This window comes from Lissotriton helveticus, chromosome 1_1 (assembly GCF_964261635.1).
Source record: "Lissotriton helveticus chromosome 1_1, aLisHel1.1, whole genome shotgun sequence".
In the NCBI taxonomy this organism is placed as follows: Eukaryota; Metazoa; Chordata; class Amphibia; order Caudata; family Salamandridae; genus Lissotriton; species Lissotriton helveticus.
In genome coordinates this window covers 2080662924-2080682477 of record NC_136057.1, presented here as the reverse complement: position 1 = coordinate 2080682477, position 19554 = coordinate 2080662924, and the positions used below count along the sequence as shown (strand labels likewise).

The 19554-nt window shown below is 42.1% G+C and overlaps 1 protein-coding gene across 1 annotated transcript in view; it reads right to left on the bottom strand.

The window, feature by feature from the left end:
• The window catches only part of DDAH1 (dimethylarginine dimethylaminohydrolase 1), a 643682-nt gene extending 634399 nt beyond the window's left edge, over window positions 1–9283 (bottom strand). The window contains exon 1 of the mRNA XM_078645513.1: window positions 8903–9283. Within this exon, the coding sequence (XP_078501639.1) occupies window positions 8903–9202 (300 nt within the window). The 5' untranslated portion in view covers window positions 9203–9283. The remainder of the gene's footprint in view (window positions 1–8902) is intronic.
• Window positions 9284–19554: the final 10271 nt, after the last annotated feature.

Below are 19554 nucleotides of genomic sequence, written 5' to 3'. Positions count from 1 at the left end.
TGTTTTAATTGTGAAAACGTTTTCTGACTTATCAAGATATACGGTTTTCAAATCTTTAATGTCATTAATGTATCTTATGTACTTTCATTTTTGTGCTATGGTCGTATCCAACATTTGTATTTAATGTATATATTATTGCTGGCATACCCCTCTAGTGACAACGTTTAATGCTCCACAGTCCCTATGCTCCGCAATGTTTGCCATCATTCTCTTCTAGAATCACCCACTAACCTAAGATGGCCGCCACCGTTTCTCTTTCTTATACACCTTCACCTAGTCCGTTTTTAGATTTCACCCAGTTCACGAATACTAATTACTCTCTTCGGTCGACATACTGCACACGCTGGTTCCTGGCGTTCGGAAACCTCGAGTTCCGCTTGTCGTTTTTACGGTGAGTTGTATGCACTCTTTTCCTTGAGGTCCACTGTTCTTTTCTGTTTTTTTGCCAACATTTTGCGAATACAGCTCATTCTTTTTTCTAGAAAGACCGGACCATCGTTACCCCTCGTAGATTTGAAATTCGAGCTGTATGCTGGGTAAGCCCTTCGTTTCCTGTTCATGCTTTTGGTTTAATTACCACTATGCCCCCAACCATCAGTTTTCTAAACGTCAGTTTATTTTATAGCTTCAGCGCTATTATTGAACTTGATGTCCTTTTTTCGATTCGACGATCGTGTTGAACTTTTTGGTAAGAACCTGGTCACCTTAAATCCAATCACCAGCACTTACCTAAACTATCTCAGTCCTCACAGCAGTTTCATATGTAAGCACTTGCTCTATTTATCGCACTACGGTACCCATTTTTGTTAAGGTGTTTTCAACCACGATACTAATAGTTTTTTACCCTTTTTTTCACTTCTTTTTTCACTTTGTTAACTCTTTCTTTTCACTCACTGTCACGTCACACACTCTGATCCTTGCACACTTATCTGGATGGCTTCATTTTGTGTAGGGTCATGTACTTAATATAATTATGCCTGTTGCCTTTGTAAATAGCATTATAATGTGTATACTATCTTCTTTAGATTCCCCTGACGAAGGGCGTATTGTTTTTGCCCGAAATGCATTGGGATACATAACTTGAAACCCAACACAAACTCGTTTGGACTTCACCTTTGAATTTGGAATCTGAACTTTATGAATGGATATAAAGATATTCCACACAGCTTCAAGGACTACACCTTATTTTACTGTTTGAAATGTTTTTTTCTAAAAACTGAAACTGAGTTTAAAATGTTTCTGAAATGGTACTGAACCCACTGTTTAACCTAGTACACTCAGATTGAGTGACCTGTAGCAGTGCACCAGGGTTACCAGATCCCTATCTGGTATTCTTTAGTTTTGAATCCCCATAGGCCTGCAGAGCCTATTTTCCCGCTGCACGCATTGTTTATTTTTTTATAAACCCAGTTGAATTGATTACTATTTAGAAATTTGAATACTGAGTGCAAGACGGTTGCCATATCTTTCTCATTGTTTGAATTATTCTGCTCGGGTAACCACATTTGCACCACCCCTGTGACATTCTCTCAAACTATGGCTTCTTTTGAAGACATTGCACATCTCACAGATAATAAAGCTCAAACTAAAGCCTACACAACAGCAGAGGCAGCAGACATCTAAGGACTTATTAAAGAAGTCAGAAAATTTGATGTCACTTCAGGCCCAGTTCAGCAACAATTGAAACAACTAGAATACTTGATGCGACGAAAAATAAATCAACGTCTGCACGCCACAACACTCATTCAATATCACAGGTTTAGTAGGATTCCTCGAGGATTACGTTTGGCAATAAAACCCATGTTGTTCAAAATGAATACAAAATGTATGGAAAGATAGTATTCCATCCTTAACACGTGTTCCCTTGATCTGATTCTCCTTATAGTTGAGGAACTGTCTCAAGTACTCACCGGTTTAGAAACTGAGATAAAAGAATTACAATCAACCTTAGCTTCACGCATGGAAGCAGACCCATGGTCAACAACTTTAGAAGAAATTAATTCACGATTGGATTCTTATGCTAAAGATCTTCACGAACGGAAAATTAGGAAATTCCGTCGTGACATAATTGATTATAAACTCGATGAGGTTTACTCGTGGGCTGAAGTGTACGCCCAGAAAAGAACCTGGCAGAAAAAAACAGGGACTGCGTCATCTGAAGAAAGCGTTGTTTCTGTTACAGACACCCAAATGACCCGCCCACCAGTTCCATTGCCATCTCCGAGCGACCCCACCACAGGAGGTCCTACATCTTCTAAGGCTTTTTTATCCATAAGCCCAGCCTCAAACGAACCACCTTTAGAAACCATCCCGCCAAAACCCGTCGAGGTCACAGATTCAGGAAAACCAGTCAGAAAAAAGAAACATTAGTTGTTAACATCTCTTCTCGTGAACTGACCCCCACTCAATTGCAGGTACTGAGTAAAGGTTGCTCTTTTGTGCCTACTAATGAGGCCAGATCTCTTGATCCTCAAATTGAATTGTTTAGATTCACAAGAAAACTAAGACTCCGTTACTTTTTCTCAACTATCGAGACTACCCAATCCACTCCAGCACTGAGTGAGTACCAAAAATTTAGGCCTAAGAGCACGTTTGTACCACCTATTTCTCATAAAGCCATCGACCTTTTCGAGACCCTAGTTAGACCTCAGTAAACTGCCCCTTTCTTCGCATTCCAATTCGAATCTATCAAAAAGCGAGAAAGATGCCCTATGGTCCTTACAGCAAGAATCCACTTTACATTTCACTAGAGCGGATAAAGGTGGCGCTCTTGTAATCATGGATCAGGATAAATATGACTCTAAAATTGAAGAAATGTTAGGAGACACTTCCATCTATCTCCCACTAACGTCAGACCCTACCAATGAATTTCTGAGAATTCTAGACACTATACTAACCAGAGCTATGGACATGAAATGGATTAATCAAAAAACTAAAGATTTTGTCTTCACCAAATTTCCTCGCAGACCACGACTATACATGTTACCCAAGATCCACAAATCCCTCAGTAACCCCCCATTGAGGCCAATAGTATCAGGATGTGGTTCCCTACACGATTCACTTGGACAATATCTTGATACCTTTCTACAGCCCATTGTACAATAATGCTCAACCTATGTACAGGATACCACACATCTATTAAACATTTTACACAGTATCCAGATACCCACTGAAACTGAGATATGGCTATGTACAGTCGACGTTGTGTCGCTGTACACTTCCATCCCCCATTTAGAGGGCATTGAAGCCATTGAATGGGCACTATTGAACGCTAACACTGTAAATGCTAACCGGATTTTCCTTCTTGAAATTCTTCACTATTGCCTATTCCATAGCTACTTTCAGTGGAAAGATCGGTTCTTTTTACAGTCCAATGGTACATCAATGGGCTTTTCGAGAGCCCCCAGCTACGCTAACATCTTTATGATGAAATTTGAGACTGAAAACATTTTGACTGACCGACACTGGCTTGAACATCTGATAGTATTCAAGCGATATATAGATGATATTTTTATCATCTGGAAATGCGCACAATCACTTCTGGTTGATCATATCCAAGCACTTAACATAATCAACCCACGCATTCAGTTCACGCATCAAATTGAAGCTGCTCACATACCTTTCCTGGATGTTTTGGTTACGCTCAAAAGTGGTCATATTGAAACCACCTTGTACACTAAGAAAACTGACCGCAATAATGCCTTACTGTACCAGAGCTTCCACCCTTGGTCACTCAAGCGCCACCTACCATTTTCCCAATTTTTGCGTATCAAACGCATTCATTCTGATGAGCAAACTGGTCTGCAGGCGATTGATCAGTTCAAACAGAAATACAAAGAAAGAGGCTATCCCACTACAGTCATTGAACAAGCTGCCAATAGAGTTGGCGTTTACAAACGCACAGACCTCATGACTAAGACGGACAAACCTACCTCTTCTAAAAGAGAGGTTTTTGTTTCTACATTCTCTACGCAATCCAAACTGCTAAAAACCATCATACTTGATAGATGGTCGTTGTTACAGCTAGAACCTGACTTCAAGGGTATGTTTACTGAACCACCAATGTTCGCTTATAAACGAGCACGCAATCTCAAAGAGATTCTTAATCGACCATCAAAATCCAGTACACCTATCAAATCTTTCAGAGGCATGATGACTTGCATGAATTGCTCTAACTGTAATAACATTATTACAGGAAAAACATTACATCACCCTAGATCTGGTAAACCAATTCACTTGAAGTTTAATGCCACATGCACCAGCCAACATCGTGTATATTTCATTAAATGTCCATGTGACCTCTTTTATGTAGGTAAAACTGAGAGAGCTTTGCGTACTCGCATCACTGAACACAAGAGTCGCATTCGGACCAACACCATAAGTTCTCCTCTAGCTCAACACTGGTCCACATTCAGACACAACATTGCCCAACTAAAATGTGGTGTTCTTGAGGTCATTGAACAACGCTCTGATCGTGATAACAATAAATTTTTGACACAACGTGAAACTTACTGGATTTGGTTCATGCAAACCCTTGTACCGAATGGTCTTAATGACAAATTTGAACTTGCCTGCTTTCTGTAATTACGTTACCATCACTTACTGTAATTTTGTATATTCTGCATTTGTTTTAATTGTGAAAACGTTTTCTGACTTATCAAGATATACGGTTTTCAAATCTTTAATGTCATTAATGTATCTTATGTACTTTCATTTTTGTGCTATGGTCGTATCCAACATTTGTATTTAATGTATATATTATTGCTGGCATACCCCTCTAGTGACAACGTTTAATGCTCCACAGTCCCTATGCTCCGCAATGTTTGCCATCATTCTCTTCTAGAATCACCCACTAACCTAAGATGGCCGCCACCGTTTCTCTTTCTTATACACCTTCACCTAGTCCGTTTTTAGATTTCACCCAGTTCACGAATACTAATTACTCTCTTCGGTCGACATACTGCACACGCTGGTTCCTGGCGTTCGGAAACCTCGAGTTCCGCTTGTCGTTTTTACGGTGAGTTGTATGCACTCTTTTCCTTGAGGTCCACTGTTCTTTTCTGTTTTTTTGCCAACATTTTGCGAATACAGCTCATTCTTTTTTCTAGAAAGACCGGACCATCGTTACCCCTCGTAGATTTGAAATTCGAGCTGTACGCTGGGTAAGCCCTTCGTTTCCTGTTCATGCTTTTGGTTTAATTACCACTATGCCCCCAACCATCAGTTTTCTAAACGTCAGTTTATTTTATAGCTTCAGCGCTATTATTGAACTTGATGTCCTTTTTTCGATTCGACGATCGTGTTGAACTTTTTGGTAAGAACCTGGTCACCTTAAATCCAATCACCAGCACTTACCTAAACTATCTCAGTCCTCACAGCAGTTTCATATGTAAGCACTTGCTCTATTTATCGCACTACGGTACCCATTTTTGTTAAGGTGTTTTCAACCACGATACTAATAGTTTTTTACCCTTTTTTTCACTTCTTTTTTCACTTTGTTAACTCTTTCTTTTCACTCACTGTCACGTCACACACTCTGATCCTTGCACACTTATCTGGATGGCTTCATTTTGTGTAGGGTCATGTACTTAATATAATTATGCCTGTTGCCTTTGTAAATAGCATTATAATGTGTATACTATCTTCTTTAGATTCCCCTGACGAAGGGCGTATTGTTTTTGCCCGAAATGCATTGGGATACATAACTTGAAACCCAACACAAACTCGTTTGGACTTCACCTTTGAATTTGGAATCTGAACTTTATGAATGGATATAAAGATATTCCACACAGCTTCAAGGACTACACCTTATTTTACTGTTTGAAATGTTTTTTTCTAAAAACTGAAACTGAGTTTAAAATGTTTCTGAAATGGTACTGAACCCACTGTTTAACCTAGTACACTCAGATTGAGTGACCTGTAGCAGTGCACCAGGGTTACCAGATCCCTATCTGGTATTCTTTAGTTTCGGACATCATAAAGGCATTTGTAAAGAGCTGGCACTTCTTGAAATCAGACCCAATAATAGGGAAAGATTTGCCAAAAGCCCCCCTTATGACATTTAGAAGGGCGAGAACACTGCAGAACAGTCTAGTTCAGAGTCACTGCATGCCCCATGCAAATGAGGGAATCCCTTTGCCTCTACACCGAGCCTGTATTACAGATGCGGACGCAGAGGTAAAGAAGCTGCACGGAGGCACACTGACAGTGCACCAACTAGAAGGTGTCGCACTCTCAGTACGCCCCCTGGGAGCAACCCTCTGGAGGGGGTAAAGTGGGTCCTATGGACCCCCCAGATATCCCCTTGCAGGCGGGTACAGTCACTGACTGCACCTGCCTGCAAGGGGATCTCTAATCACCATTAAAAGTGCAAGCAGCTTGCTTCTTCCACTGTGAAACATGGAGCGGCTGCTTTAAAGCTGCCCCGTATTTCACTTAAATGCACTGCCCGCAAAGCAGCACAAGTTTGCTGCTGCCCAGGGGGCAGCGTATTCTGTGTAATAGTGTGCACTTTCTTTGTTTGTGCTCGGCGCACCTGTTTTTTGGTTTTTGTTTGGTTTGATTTTACTGCACATTTGGTACTTAGCCTTCCTCTTATTTGTTCACTATTCTGCACAATTCTGAATTGATTGCATTTAAGGCTATTGAATTCTATAGAACTCAGCAATTGCTGCATCCCATTACACTGTATTGTACTTTTGAATGTATGTTTGTAGTAAACAGTTATAGTTTCTCAAAATTCCACTCTAGAACTCACTTCTTGAGTCAGTTATTTCTTATTTGACTGTATTTTTAAATTGTGTTTTGTACCTTGTCTCTGGGACTTATTGCCTAATGAAATTTAGAATAACACCATCCCCAATCCACCCAACTGTTAAGTGTGTTATTGAGCTGTAAAATGTAGGGGTCTAGCACCCCCACACACCTCATGCTATTGCATCCTTGCTGTATCATTCTTATGCACTGCTTGCATTCCAAGGCATGAGGAACTATTTTACATCATAAAGTACACACAATCATCACACATTAAAGTATTTATTTACTATATGCATTGTATACAAACAGAAAATATGGCCCCTGGGTGGGAATGTTAAGAGACACACAGAGAGTAAATACATTACCACTTAATGTCTTGGGAAGAGTCACTTAATTGCTTTGTTTTTCTCCTGACCAAATCCTCCAATAATAGATATTGTGTTCAACTTGAGTTCTGATTGTGGATTGACCTGTTGTGGCTCCTTATCAGGGGTTTTAGGGTGCAGCCCTGCCTCCTGTGAGGTGCCACCTACTCTCCCTTGCCTCTGCTGCTATTGATTTTAACTGAGCAGTGTTCATGAAAACACAACTTTTGTGAATTCATGAACAATGCCAGTGCACAGTTCAGCCACTCAGTCAAGTCTCCAGGCTTCTGATGACAGGAGGATGGTGGTGTGGTGGGGGCCTGAGGCACAACCAAGCTACAAGGTTGATCCAGTGAGATTTTAATAATCATGACATATGACACATTTATACATAAAGAACACGAAAAGTCGAACGTATACATTGCATACGATAGACACAGTGATACATCTCACTGAGACAGGTGTAGTAAGACCACCGTAAAAGTGTGCTTTCAAATAAATTAGAGGTGAATACATTATAAATAAGGTAATATTAATACACATAAACAAAGATGGCTATTGATTTACTTATGCTTATTAATCTATATTAGCAGTGTTGTATGCTAAATTACGTGGCCTAGTGTTTTGATGCTTTTTGCTAATATGCATCAGTTAGAAAAGACTGTGCAAAAATGTGTAAGCACTGAAGTAGAAACTTGACATTTTCTAGAAAGATATTAAAGACATTATAGTTTATCAAAACTGTGGAATGACCATATGTGTCTCTTTCTGGTTTGCAGATTTAAACCACAGATATAAATTATGCTGCATGAATTTTGCGTGCATCTAGGACAACAGGGGGCCACACCCAATGCTTTTCCCGAGGAGCACTCAGGTGAGGTGAAAATCAATGCATTCAAGCTTTGCAATCCTCAGAACTGAATATTTCAGGCTGTGGAATGGGACCTACTGTGAACATAAATGGCATGTGTAGTAAAAATTACATATTAGAAGAAACAAAGTGATAACATTAAAGTACAAAATAGTTGGTATCTGGTTTTGCAAATGTTTATGTGTTTGCTAATTGTGAGGGTATGTATTAAGCTTTTTTGCACGTCTGTGATTTTGTGGGTATGCTTGAGCACGCATGTAAACTGCCTGCTTTGTATGGGTTTTACCTGTGAGTGTATGCGTGGGCATTTATGTGCATCTTTTTGTATACGTAAGTGGGTGCACGTGGGACTATGTATATGTGTTTACGTGTATGTTTGTGCATTTCTGTGTGCTTGTATGTCCGCTTGTGTGTATGAGTGTTTTCAATGACTTTCCGAATAAGGTCATTCTTTATAATGAAAACATTGACAGAGATATGAATTGTGATGGCTCTGTTGTGAAGTCAGCAGGTGTCACTTCTGCGAAAGCGCACGCGAAACTATCAAAAACATGAGAACTCAGTTCACATCATGCGTGTTTCCAGTAGCCGCAACTTATTGTTAAATACCAGGGCACTGCTATCATCTACACAAACCACAAAAACGTCTACAGAGTTTTAAAAAATCCTAATATGATTTACAGCTTAATTGAAAAAAAATACATTCAGACATGGGTTTTTAACATGCAAATCCTAAAGTGTTTACCGCTCGTTTCAAATAACATATTACGAAGATTCAAATCTGTGTGCCGATACATATTTCAATTGTGAAACTGGACGCCTGGGTGAGCAGTGCGGTCTGCTTCTGCTTGGCAAGGGCCAGACACTCCCTTTTCCTCTTGCTGTGAATGGGTGTTCACAAATACGGTACCTCTTTCCTTCGGCTGGGCGCTCCCGGTCTGGTGATGAGGGCTGTTTCCCCGCACACCACAGCCACATCTTCCACAAACGTGCAGTCTGGGAGGCTTTCATCCGCCGGCAGGTTTATCACTTGCAGCCCCAGTTTATTTTTCAACACTCCCACATAGAAATCATGCTGGCGCTTAGCAGTCGCAATGTCCACCACTTCCCCCTTTTCCGTCCTCAGGGCTTCCTCGCACAGGGATTCGGGGATAGCCCGGACGACGGCATGTGTGCATGCTCCAAACCTTGACACGCGTAAACCTGCCATGGTACTACTGGTATTTAAACCTCGTGAGCAGGCGCTGAGATGACAGGGAACGTCTGCTGCGCGCTGCCAGCTAGCTACAAGGAACACGACTCAATATTTATACCGGATAAATTCTATATACATGTTCTTTGCTCCTCGCTAACTATGAAAGCTATTTTCTCATTGGTCCTTCACCCTAGCTCCTCATTGGACATTCGGAAGGCTGTAATGACTGACTGACAGTGGTATCGTCTGCCCAGTTCTGTTTAATAATTTCTGGGTGAATCGAACAATGACGAGGCGGTCTGCTTGGAGGCAAGCGAACACTGACCGCTCGTTAGAGGAAAAAAAAACACAGCCAAAGGTCGAGCCAGCAATGAAAAGCGCAGCACGTTTTAAACATGTTTCCTCGCAGTTCAAAGAGAGGATCGGGGTGAAAAATGTAAAAGGGAACGCATCTTCATAGCTTCCAAGTTGCCAGCTAGTTTATAGCTAACAAGGTTTCAGATTGCTTATGTGTGACATTTTCATAATCTCAGTGTAATTATGAGAGACATTCAACAACTATGAGTGACACTCTCCTAAGCAAAGTCAAGTAATGAAGACGAGGGAAACCTATAAATATCAGAAATTACACCCATTTGAGCAACGAGAAACTCTAAGAAGATCTCCATTCATTCATTATTCTTTATTTCGGCATTGTTTTGCCATAAAAGATTTGAACAGCAACATTTCATTTAAAACAATCTAAAATCCGTTTAACACACTATGATATAGATAGTAGTTAACATGTTTAAAATTGATGAATTTATAAATCATAAAATATTACAACGTGGCTGTCTAATTCAACCAAGTCAATCAGTTCTTAACAAACATGCAAACATCCTGTAGTTTTACAACTTTAGGCCTTTTTTCTTGTGAACAAAATAGATGGAGTGAAGGTATCTACTGGCACTGAATACAATGATCTGTTATGTATCGGATTTAATTATTCTAAGTGCTGTCATACATGACCTAGTTCCTAAAAGGTTACACAAGGGTTTGATCCACTTTCTTCTGGCCACAGTATATACTGGGCAGAAGAAAAGGATATGCATGTCGTCCTCCTTATGATTGCCCTCACACAAGGTACATAAATCTCCTACAGTTGGAGTATCGTTAGCATTTTTTCTAGACCAACGTGCAAGAGTTGAATTAGTCATAAGGTTGCCATACCTGAATTTCATAAAAAGGGTTTTTGCAAGTGGGGGCTCAAATTCATCAAGGAAACTCTCAAATATGGGTGCATTCTTAAAGGTTAGAAAAGTGCTAACCAATGACCCACTGTTGTTGCCGTTATATACTCGATTATTTATGAAGCCCCAGAAGGCCTTTTTTACCACATTTTTACAATTCGGTGGCAACCTTTCAGGGCTTTTCCAAAAATGGGGAAGGCCTATTTTGGTAAACCACATTCTGATATGTTTTAGCCAAACGTTGGAATTTGATACGTCTAAGCACAGTAACTCTTTTAGCCCATTCCTATAATCAAGCAATTCTGGAGTCTGCCATAGTCTGACCCAGAACATCAGCGGCCGTACAATAGTATAATGATCGGTCCTCCTGAAGTCCAAGTCTAGTTGGAGGGGAACCAACGGCGTACCTTTCGGGACCCTTACTATGCTACGCATGAATTTATTGTCCAAAATGTCAAAAGCATCCTTTGACATTGGCCCCCAAATTTCGGCGCCATAAAGGGCTGCTGGTTGTACTTTATATTTAAAAAGCTCAACAGCTGGTGATACCGCTTTACTAGTACTTGAATTGTGCTTAAGGAGAATGGGTTTTGTATTCTGTGCGAATATTACATTGCTTTTCTCAATCTGTGGGTTCCACGTGAATTTAGAATCAAGCGAGACCCCCAGATAGGAAAACGATTCAACCAATTCCAACCCTTGGCTATTTAAAAATAAAGATCCTTTATCAGATTTAATAGGATTCAGAGTCATGCATTTTGTTTTTGTTGCATTAATTTCTAACCCCTTCTTGCTACAGTAGTCACCGAATGAATGGAGTAGTGCCTGGAGGCCTTTCTTAGTTTGCGAAATAAGGATGGTATCGTCCGCAAAGAGTAACGCAGGCACCCTCTCTCCATTCAATTTCGGGGAGTCATTCGAGCAGCCATCTAAGTATTCAGGAATATCGTTCACAAAGAGTGAAAATAGGGTCGGGCCAAGACGCAGCCTTGGCGCACGCCGCGCTCAATTGGTATGTTCTTGGTAAGTTCACCATTCGGGTCCCACCTAACTTTGGCAAAGTTCCTAGCATGCAACTTGACTATCTGGGTTAATAAACAATCAGGTAGTCCAGCATTGTGAAGGGACCTCCAAAGAAGTTCTCGCGGTACTAAGTCGAATGCCGCCTTAACCACATGGCTGCTGCACATATTCCTCTGCTGTGCAGCAATAAAAACGGGTGTGGTCATGACGAGCTCAGCTCGTCATGAGCACAGGAGCACTGTACTGCATGACGAGCTGAGCTCGTCATGAGCATGGAAGGGGTTTAGGTCTACAAAGGCGACATACAAATGGCCCTTTCTAATGTGAACGTATTTCCAGTAAAGGCAGCAAAACCTAAAGACCTGATCGATGGTACTCACTTTGCTCCTAAACCCAGCCTGGAACTTAGTGAGGACCATCTTGTCATCTAGCCGCTCATTTACGGGGGTTAAAATATGCCTTGAGTAGATTTTCTGGAGAATGTCCATTAGGCTGATAGGTCGATAATTTGAAGGGTTCGACCTGTCGCCTTTTTTAAAAATTAGGACAATCTCGGCTCCACGCCAGCTATTAGGAAAGTCTTTGCTACGTGACAGCATGTTGCATAAAAAATTTATATAGGGTGCCCATATCTTTGTGTCGTGTTTATAAAAATCCCCAGGTATTTTATCTAACCCTGGTGCCTTGCCGCTCTTCACAGAGTTTATTGCTGCCTCTGTTTCTTCATTTGTGAAATCGAGTGGGTCAGTAACGGCTGTATGCCAAGGTGCTTCAGCATTGATCTCGCTGGGATTCCCATCATATTTTTTGTATAAGGTTGAGAAGTGGTTGACCCACGTCATCTCATCGAGATAGACGTCCTTAGCAACTCTTCCTACATGGTTCCCATTCGCAGCTAGCCGCCAAAACCCTGTTATATCCTTTTTTTTTCAGCATCTAGCAAGTCGGCCCAGCTGCCCTCCTCCCACAGCTTCTTTTGATGCAGCCTGTACTCTCTTGTAATCTTCCCTTGCAATTCTAACATCTGCTGGTGTTTTGGTTTTGATCACCAACAAAAGTTTCCCCTTAGAAACCCTACAAGATTTGTCATACCAGGATTTACTATGTGACAAATTGCTCAAATTTTGGTGGCTCTTATTTGGCATTTTTGTCACCAATACGTTTAATGCCTTAAAAAATTCATTGTGAAGAGCAATAAACTGTTCAGGGGTATTTAACTATGGGGAGGGGGGAGTCTATGAAGGCTTCAAAATGCCCAGCAAGCTGTGAATATATTGCTGCAAGAATGTCGCCGTGCTCTAATATACGAGACCACTTCACTATACGCCTGTTGTTACTAGCCAGGACCTCGTCACTGGGACTATAAGACTCTTGTGATTTTGCAGTACCATCCTCCAAAACCAAACATTCTTCAATCAATAGATCCAGAGGGTAATGATCACTCTCTGTCCTATCCTTCACCTCAAGGTCTACCATGTGATGCCAAATGGGCAACGAGATAATTATAAAGTCTAAGTTACTTTTGCTGTTGTTCCTATAGAAGGTCGGTTTTTTTAAAGCGTCCGACGGAAGGCGACCATTACAGGCCCTAAGACCATATTCCGCAGTCATTTTTACTAATTGTACTGCCAGGGTTGTACAATTTACAGATACAATGTTTTCCAGTGGAGGAATATTGTTTACTTGATCTTCCTCCTCAAAGATCCCACTCAGCCCTTTAACTGGTTCGAAGTTACAGTTTAGATCACCAGCTATGATAGTCGCATCCTTACCGACTAATCTTCCCAAGAAGCAATCTAGCTTTATTAGGGTAAGCGATTCCTTATATGTGGATTCGGGTCTGTTGTAGACATTGATTAAGTAAAGTACTTTCCCCGCATCGTTAGTGATTTTTAGAGTTAGTAGGTCTAAAGAGCCAGTGTCCATAACTTCAACCTGGATCCTCAATGTTACTTTAACCCAAGTGATAAGGCCACCTGATGGCCTACCCCTTGTCGATGGCACTGCTCCAATCCCATAAGTTTTAAAGCCCAACCTGTGGGGTACATCAACCGCCCATGTTTCTTATAGTAGGCAGAAGTCACTAGAGTCAATATACTCTGCCCAGTCTGGGTCCCTCAAATTTTTGGCTACACCAGCTATATTCCATGATATTAATCTCAGTGTTGCCTCGCTGCGACTTTTTACTGGAGCTATTTCTAAATTTAGTCGCCTTGGGTTGGGGACAATCGTACCCATTGAGTACACCGTCTGTAAATTATCTGCAGTAAGCAATGTGTCTTGCTCACCATGTATATTGTCTATGTGTGTGCAGTTAGTCCCATTTTTTACGACAGTGTAGGGATCATTCCTCCCTCCCTGCTTATTCCCTTCAGCCATCACCTTTTTTCCCTCTTCTAGGAGACATTCCCTGGAACTATACACAGGGTTAGGACTACATATGCATGGTGAACCAATGGTGCCAATTTTACAACCCATCGTAGGCCTCAGTCAATCCAATGCTTCCAAACAGCTAAATCTGTTATATGTTGGGACACCTATCCAACGTCTTTGATTACCCTGTCTTTCACCACTAGACCCACCCTGAGTGTAATGATTAACCAGAGTCCACCCTCCTCCCCCAGCAATGCGCTTATTTGGCGGATAAAAGAAGGAGAGTGGTCTGGTGTCAATCTCAAGGGGTCCACTAAAGGAGTTCCACGCACAGATGTGATTCACAGTACGTGGGTCTTCGAATGTCACAATAACGCAGTCACCCGCAATAGATTTGTTTGTGGGGTCTATCCATGGTGTCCTACGAACCATTAGGATTTTGCTCTTAGCGTGGTGAGGTATAGGTCTTTTTCATTTAGCCAGTAAGAAACTTTGTTTTTGAGTGACCAGAAGGTTTCCTCATAATTATTATTATTTACTTCAGGAACCCCCGTCAGCACTACAACAAAGGGACTAGCATCCGGTGGTAAATTAATACATCCTCCCCTCCCTTTTTCCCCTTTCTGGAACCCCTTTTGATTCTGTTGGACGTGCTTAGTAGCATCTGTACCCTGGTGTGAGATTCCTTGATCTGTTTGGACAGTGACTGCATGATTCGAGGTCCCTTGGTCTGTTTGGACAGTGGCTACATGATTCGAGGTCGTTGCTTTCGGGTTATTAGCACTCTTACCCTTTACCGGGGAATTTGGTTTAGTCACATGGGGGGCCAACATGGCCAATGGAGTCTGGGCAGCACCAGCGGTGCGATTAGGCGTTGGTCTCGCTATGCTAAGGCTTGTTAAGGCTATGATACTTTTTTCTACCTCAAGTAACTGGTTTTCTATAGATGTCAATCTTCTTTCAAGAGGGGTTAAAAGTTTTTTTATGATATCACCTATTTTCTTCAATAGAATGCTATTCCCACCTTCCACATTCCTAGTTCCAAAACCGCCCAAATTACCCAACTTTGCCAAGTTTTGCGGGCTCTCAGATATGTCTAAGTTTACAACATTTTGGACCTCTTTATCTCTACTTAATGAATTAGGAGATACCAAACCAGTCCTATTTCCCTCATTGTTCACCGTACACCTTGACACCTGTTCTTTTACTATTTTAGATTTTTTCCTAGCATAGGCTGAGGCATTGGGGCGTTTTCTTTTTGATATTGCCCCTTCCTGTCTACCCGGCAATTGCCTCAAGCTGTTCTCATCATCCTGAACAACTGTCTCGTTTTGTTTTAATAAAGTATCACCCGTGAAGGCTTGCCCATCAGAACTTATGTTATCTATAATAGATTGCATGGTTGCTTGTGGCGGGGTAGATGTTGTGGGATGGGGAGCCGGAGTGTTGTGTATATCGGCGTGTGTGACAAGTGGAACAGGACTAATCAAACGTTCAGGGGTTCTAGCTGATGCTATGTGGCCCAATGAAGACTTTTTCGACATTGCAATGTCCTGGGACAATCTCCTTGCAGCTGCTAGATCCAGCGAAACTTTATGTTCCATTAATTGAATACCCATGTCTATTACAGAGTTGGATCTAGTAATAAAATCGTCAAGGTTGCCTGTGAGCATTTTCCCCCCTTTTGCAGCCCTACTTCTGCTTTCCCTAGTGGCCATCCTTTGTTGACCTTTCTATATTTTAGAGGACTCACTATAAACAATGTTCATATATGATGTAATACAAGGTATAAGACTCAAAAGAGAATAAATATAAAATATAAAAACCAAGGGGGGTAGCCCGGTCCGGTCTGGATTGGTCAGGAACGGGCTAGAACGGGCCCGCCCTTGGCCCGGGCTTCGCCCGGCACGCGCCCGCGCGCGTCCCGCGTGCACGGTGGTGGGAGGAATTATGTAGGAAGAGGCGGGTGCGGGAAGAGGCTCCAGCGGCGGCGAGTGACAGGCCGCTCGGAATGCTGGGCCTCGCAGTCCCGGCCCCGTCCTCACTGTCCAACAGGTCCCAAGTTCCTTTCAAGTTTCGCAGCCCCAGGGAAGCACAAAGCAGAATTCTCCTTCCGACGGTCGTTAATGCTCCAGGGAAGAGAGGGCAAGAGTCACCACTGAAGTTCACAGCTTGCGAGCGGCACCCGCGGAGCGGTGGCCGCGAGCCGTTTTCAGGTGCTGCTGAGAGGCGGGGCGGGAAGAGGCTCCAGCTGCGGCGAGTGACAGGCTGCTCGGAATGCTGGGCCTCGCAGTCCCGGCCCCGTCCTCACTGTCCAACAGGTCCCAAGTTCCTTGCAAGTTTCGCAGCCCCAGGGAAGCACAAAGCAGGATTCTCCTTCCGACGGTTGTTAATGCTCCAGGGAATAGAGGGCATAAGAAGATCTTAAAACTGCGTCAAAGCACCAGAAATGGAAGGGTACACTGTGGGACCTTAGAAATAGAAGTGCTCTGTGGGACCCGACTGTACTAAACAGGGTGTGGGAGGCCCCAGCGCGGATGATCTCAGCTGCCTGCTGATAAATTATCATAAGTACTCAGAGTCACTATGGTCAGCCGACTCGTCGGCTTGGAGCATCCCAATTTGCAATTCCCAAATACCGATTTCTAAAAAATCGCTATTTGGGAATCGCAAATGATGGTAATGATACATATGCCCCTAAATGATTTATGCATTTATTTAGTGGAAAAAATATCGATTGTGATTTATCAAGGTTTTTTTTGTGAGCCTTTATTTAAAAATTCAGGCCTCAACACTAAGCGTGATCTATGAACAAATATAATTAAATATAGCATAACAAAATACTGGCCAGGTGGAAAATTTAAGGTATGGGTACATCATGGAGTGGAGAACAGGAGACAAGAGGGGAAAAAAATAGTGACAACATGTTAAGAGACTTGTGGAGAGAGTAAGCGAGAGGTGGGAGTAGGAGGGGCAGAACCATGGAGAGAAGGTTAGAGGCTGGGTAGGAATGAGAGGTGAATCGAAAACGGAGAGGAGATGTGACTGTAAAGACACGGAACCAGCAATAGACAGGAAGAGCATGACCGTAGTGAAAAGGGCAGAGACAGTGCTTTAAATAGGACGATACTCACAGGTACTGAGTACCGCCACTCCTTATTTTTATCACTGTTAGTACCGACATTTAGCTACAGGTAGGCTCATTGGCTGGTAGTGCTGGTGAGTACTAGGCTGTCCGAGAAGACTCTGTCTCTGACAGCCAAGGCAATTCTGTAGTCCCTAGCTCAGCCACTGCTGACTATTAGGCTCCTTTGCATGGTGGAATGCTTTTGTGTACATCTGCTTGTTTGTTTCTGTGTGTGTGCAGGCTTGAGAATACATAGCATTGTGCCAACCAACAACAAATAACGGTTTGACATTAAGAATTAGCAAAATTACAAAACAAGGAAATGTTGACCTATCCTGTTTAGCTTTAATTTTGTGTAATGATTTAACCTATTTTGTTTACATAAATGCATTTCTGTTGTGTTTTGATATGTACTGCAACTGGTATAGAAGTCATTAAGTATCATTATGTCTTGCCCCTAGCCCCGCCCCTAACCCTGCCTACTTGGCACACCTCTAGCATATTTTAATGAGTACCTGCACTTCTTTTTCCCCATTTAAAGCACTGGACATAGGTGCCACATTTTTGGATTTCTAACGTGCCACATTTCTATGGTTTTAGAGTGTGAATGAGTTGCATTCTACTGCTGAACGAGTAACCTAGTTTCTTGTGAGTAAATCAGAGCATATAACACAATACACAATATATTCCTAAAACAAAACAGACCTGTGATTTAAACATTACTAATGTCAGTCAAAGGGAAGCAGCCTTCAAAGCACTTCAATCTGTCATGTTCTATTATTCAGAATGTCATTTACAGGAAACACCCGTTACAACGCATGCATTACAACGCATGCTTTTATCCCGCATGCCATTACAACAAAAATGCCTTGCTGTAGGGGGTATAAGGTGTTGGATTTACCTCCAACACCTTCCCTACTGTTGCACAGACTGGAGTAGGAATAGTAAATTATACTATTCCAAACTCCAGCACACCCCCAACAGCAAGTCGGGGTAAAACATTGCATTGTAATGGCATGTAGGGGAAAAGTATGAGTTGCAACAACATACAACTGTCCTCTACAGTTTCTCACTCTTTGAGACAATTTCATTCTTTCTCTCTCTCTCTCCACATCTTTCTGAAATTGTCCATCTGTCACTGTCTTTAAACTCTGTTTTTCTGCAAATATCTCCCCGTGTCGCCCTCAACCCCCCTTCACCATGCTCTCGCTAACACACATATGAGCCACTCTTTCCTCACTGATGAGCACATTTTCTTTTCCATTGGAGCTCTCAGTATTTCAATAGCTGTGTATCTCCTTCCTACGCCTCCAAACTTAGTTACAATTACCACGCGTGATAAGATTTAATCGGTTTGTGCGCTCTTCAGAGAGACAAACAATTAGACAACCAGGACGTGTACCATTATTATGCACTGGTCAGCAAGCTGAGAAACTCGTACTGCCTGGAGGGCACACTCATGCCCTATCATGATTTACACCAACCATCAACCTGAACTCAGTAAAACATCCAGGAACCACAAAGGTCACCGAACGGACTGTTTGCTTTAAAACAAAGTTCAGAAGTAACACATTTGGCAAAAGGAAATAGCCTTTCGGATTGGAAAATGAAGTTGAACACGTGAAATGTAAGCATGGGCTGCACGCTGACTTGAATTACTTTTTGGGAGGTTGCAGAGAGTCTTTAGAAATTGTACAGCACTTCTTGGGAACTTTAACTTCTTACCGGTCACTGTGTCAGGCCAGCTGGGTTTTACTGTGGAGTAGACTGGCCTCAGTGTTCAACCGTCTGCACTCTGAGTCCTACTCAGATTCTGTTGATGGTAATTCTACGTGCATTTGAAATATTACTCTCTAGCACATGCGCGATGGCAATAACGAAATCAGGCACAATTGGGGCCACTATAGGGCGAAATCTCCCACGCTCGTTTTCCAGCATAAAACAGCTAATCTTGCTCCTTGTCGGCACCTCCCGGGGCGCGCTCTATGGGGACAGAGGTACCGACGGATAGGTAAGCTAAAGGGCGAGCAGATTTGGAGCCTGACTCTTGACTCTACATTCTAGTAAAGGACGCTGATGTATTTTCGGCCATGATTCCTCATCTTGTAATTGGTTCTCCGTATCAACCGGGATGGGGTTGACTGGTCATAAGATAAAGATATTGGCATTATGACTATTATGCTTGACCAGGATTGTGCTAGTGTGCATTACTATGAGAATGTGTGGCATACTAGTAAAAAATCCTGAATACAACTGCATGTATTTTGTGTACAGACTCTGACTGATGTGTCTTGGCCTTTAGCGACAACCCCGCATGTTGATTATGCTTAAACTTTCTATTGCAAGAGTACACACATTTGGTACTATTTTTCAAATGATTTAGTGATATGAATGTTTCTTTGGTTCTTTCCCGCAGTGCGGGGCCTCCTTCCTGAGTAGCCAGCCAGGTTGAGGTGAGGCAGGGCTATCCTACTTTGAAGGGTAAGTCCCATTATTTTGTGATTAATCTATAGCACAAACAAAATTAGCGATATTTTTATGACACACAAATCAATAATGAGCATGACATGGATGATACATTTTTTGGTGCGGAGGAGCGGAGGTGCAGAGTAACG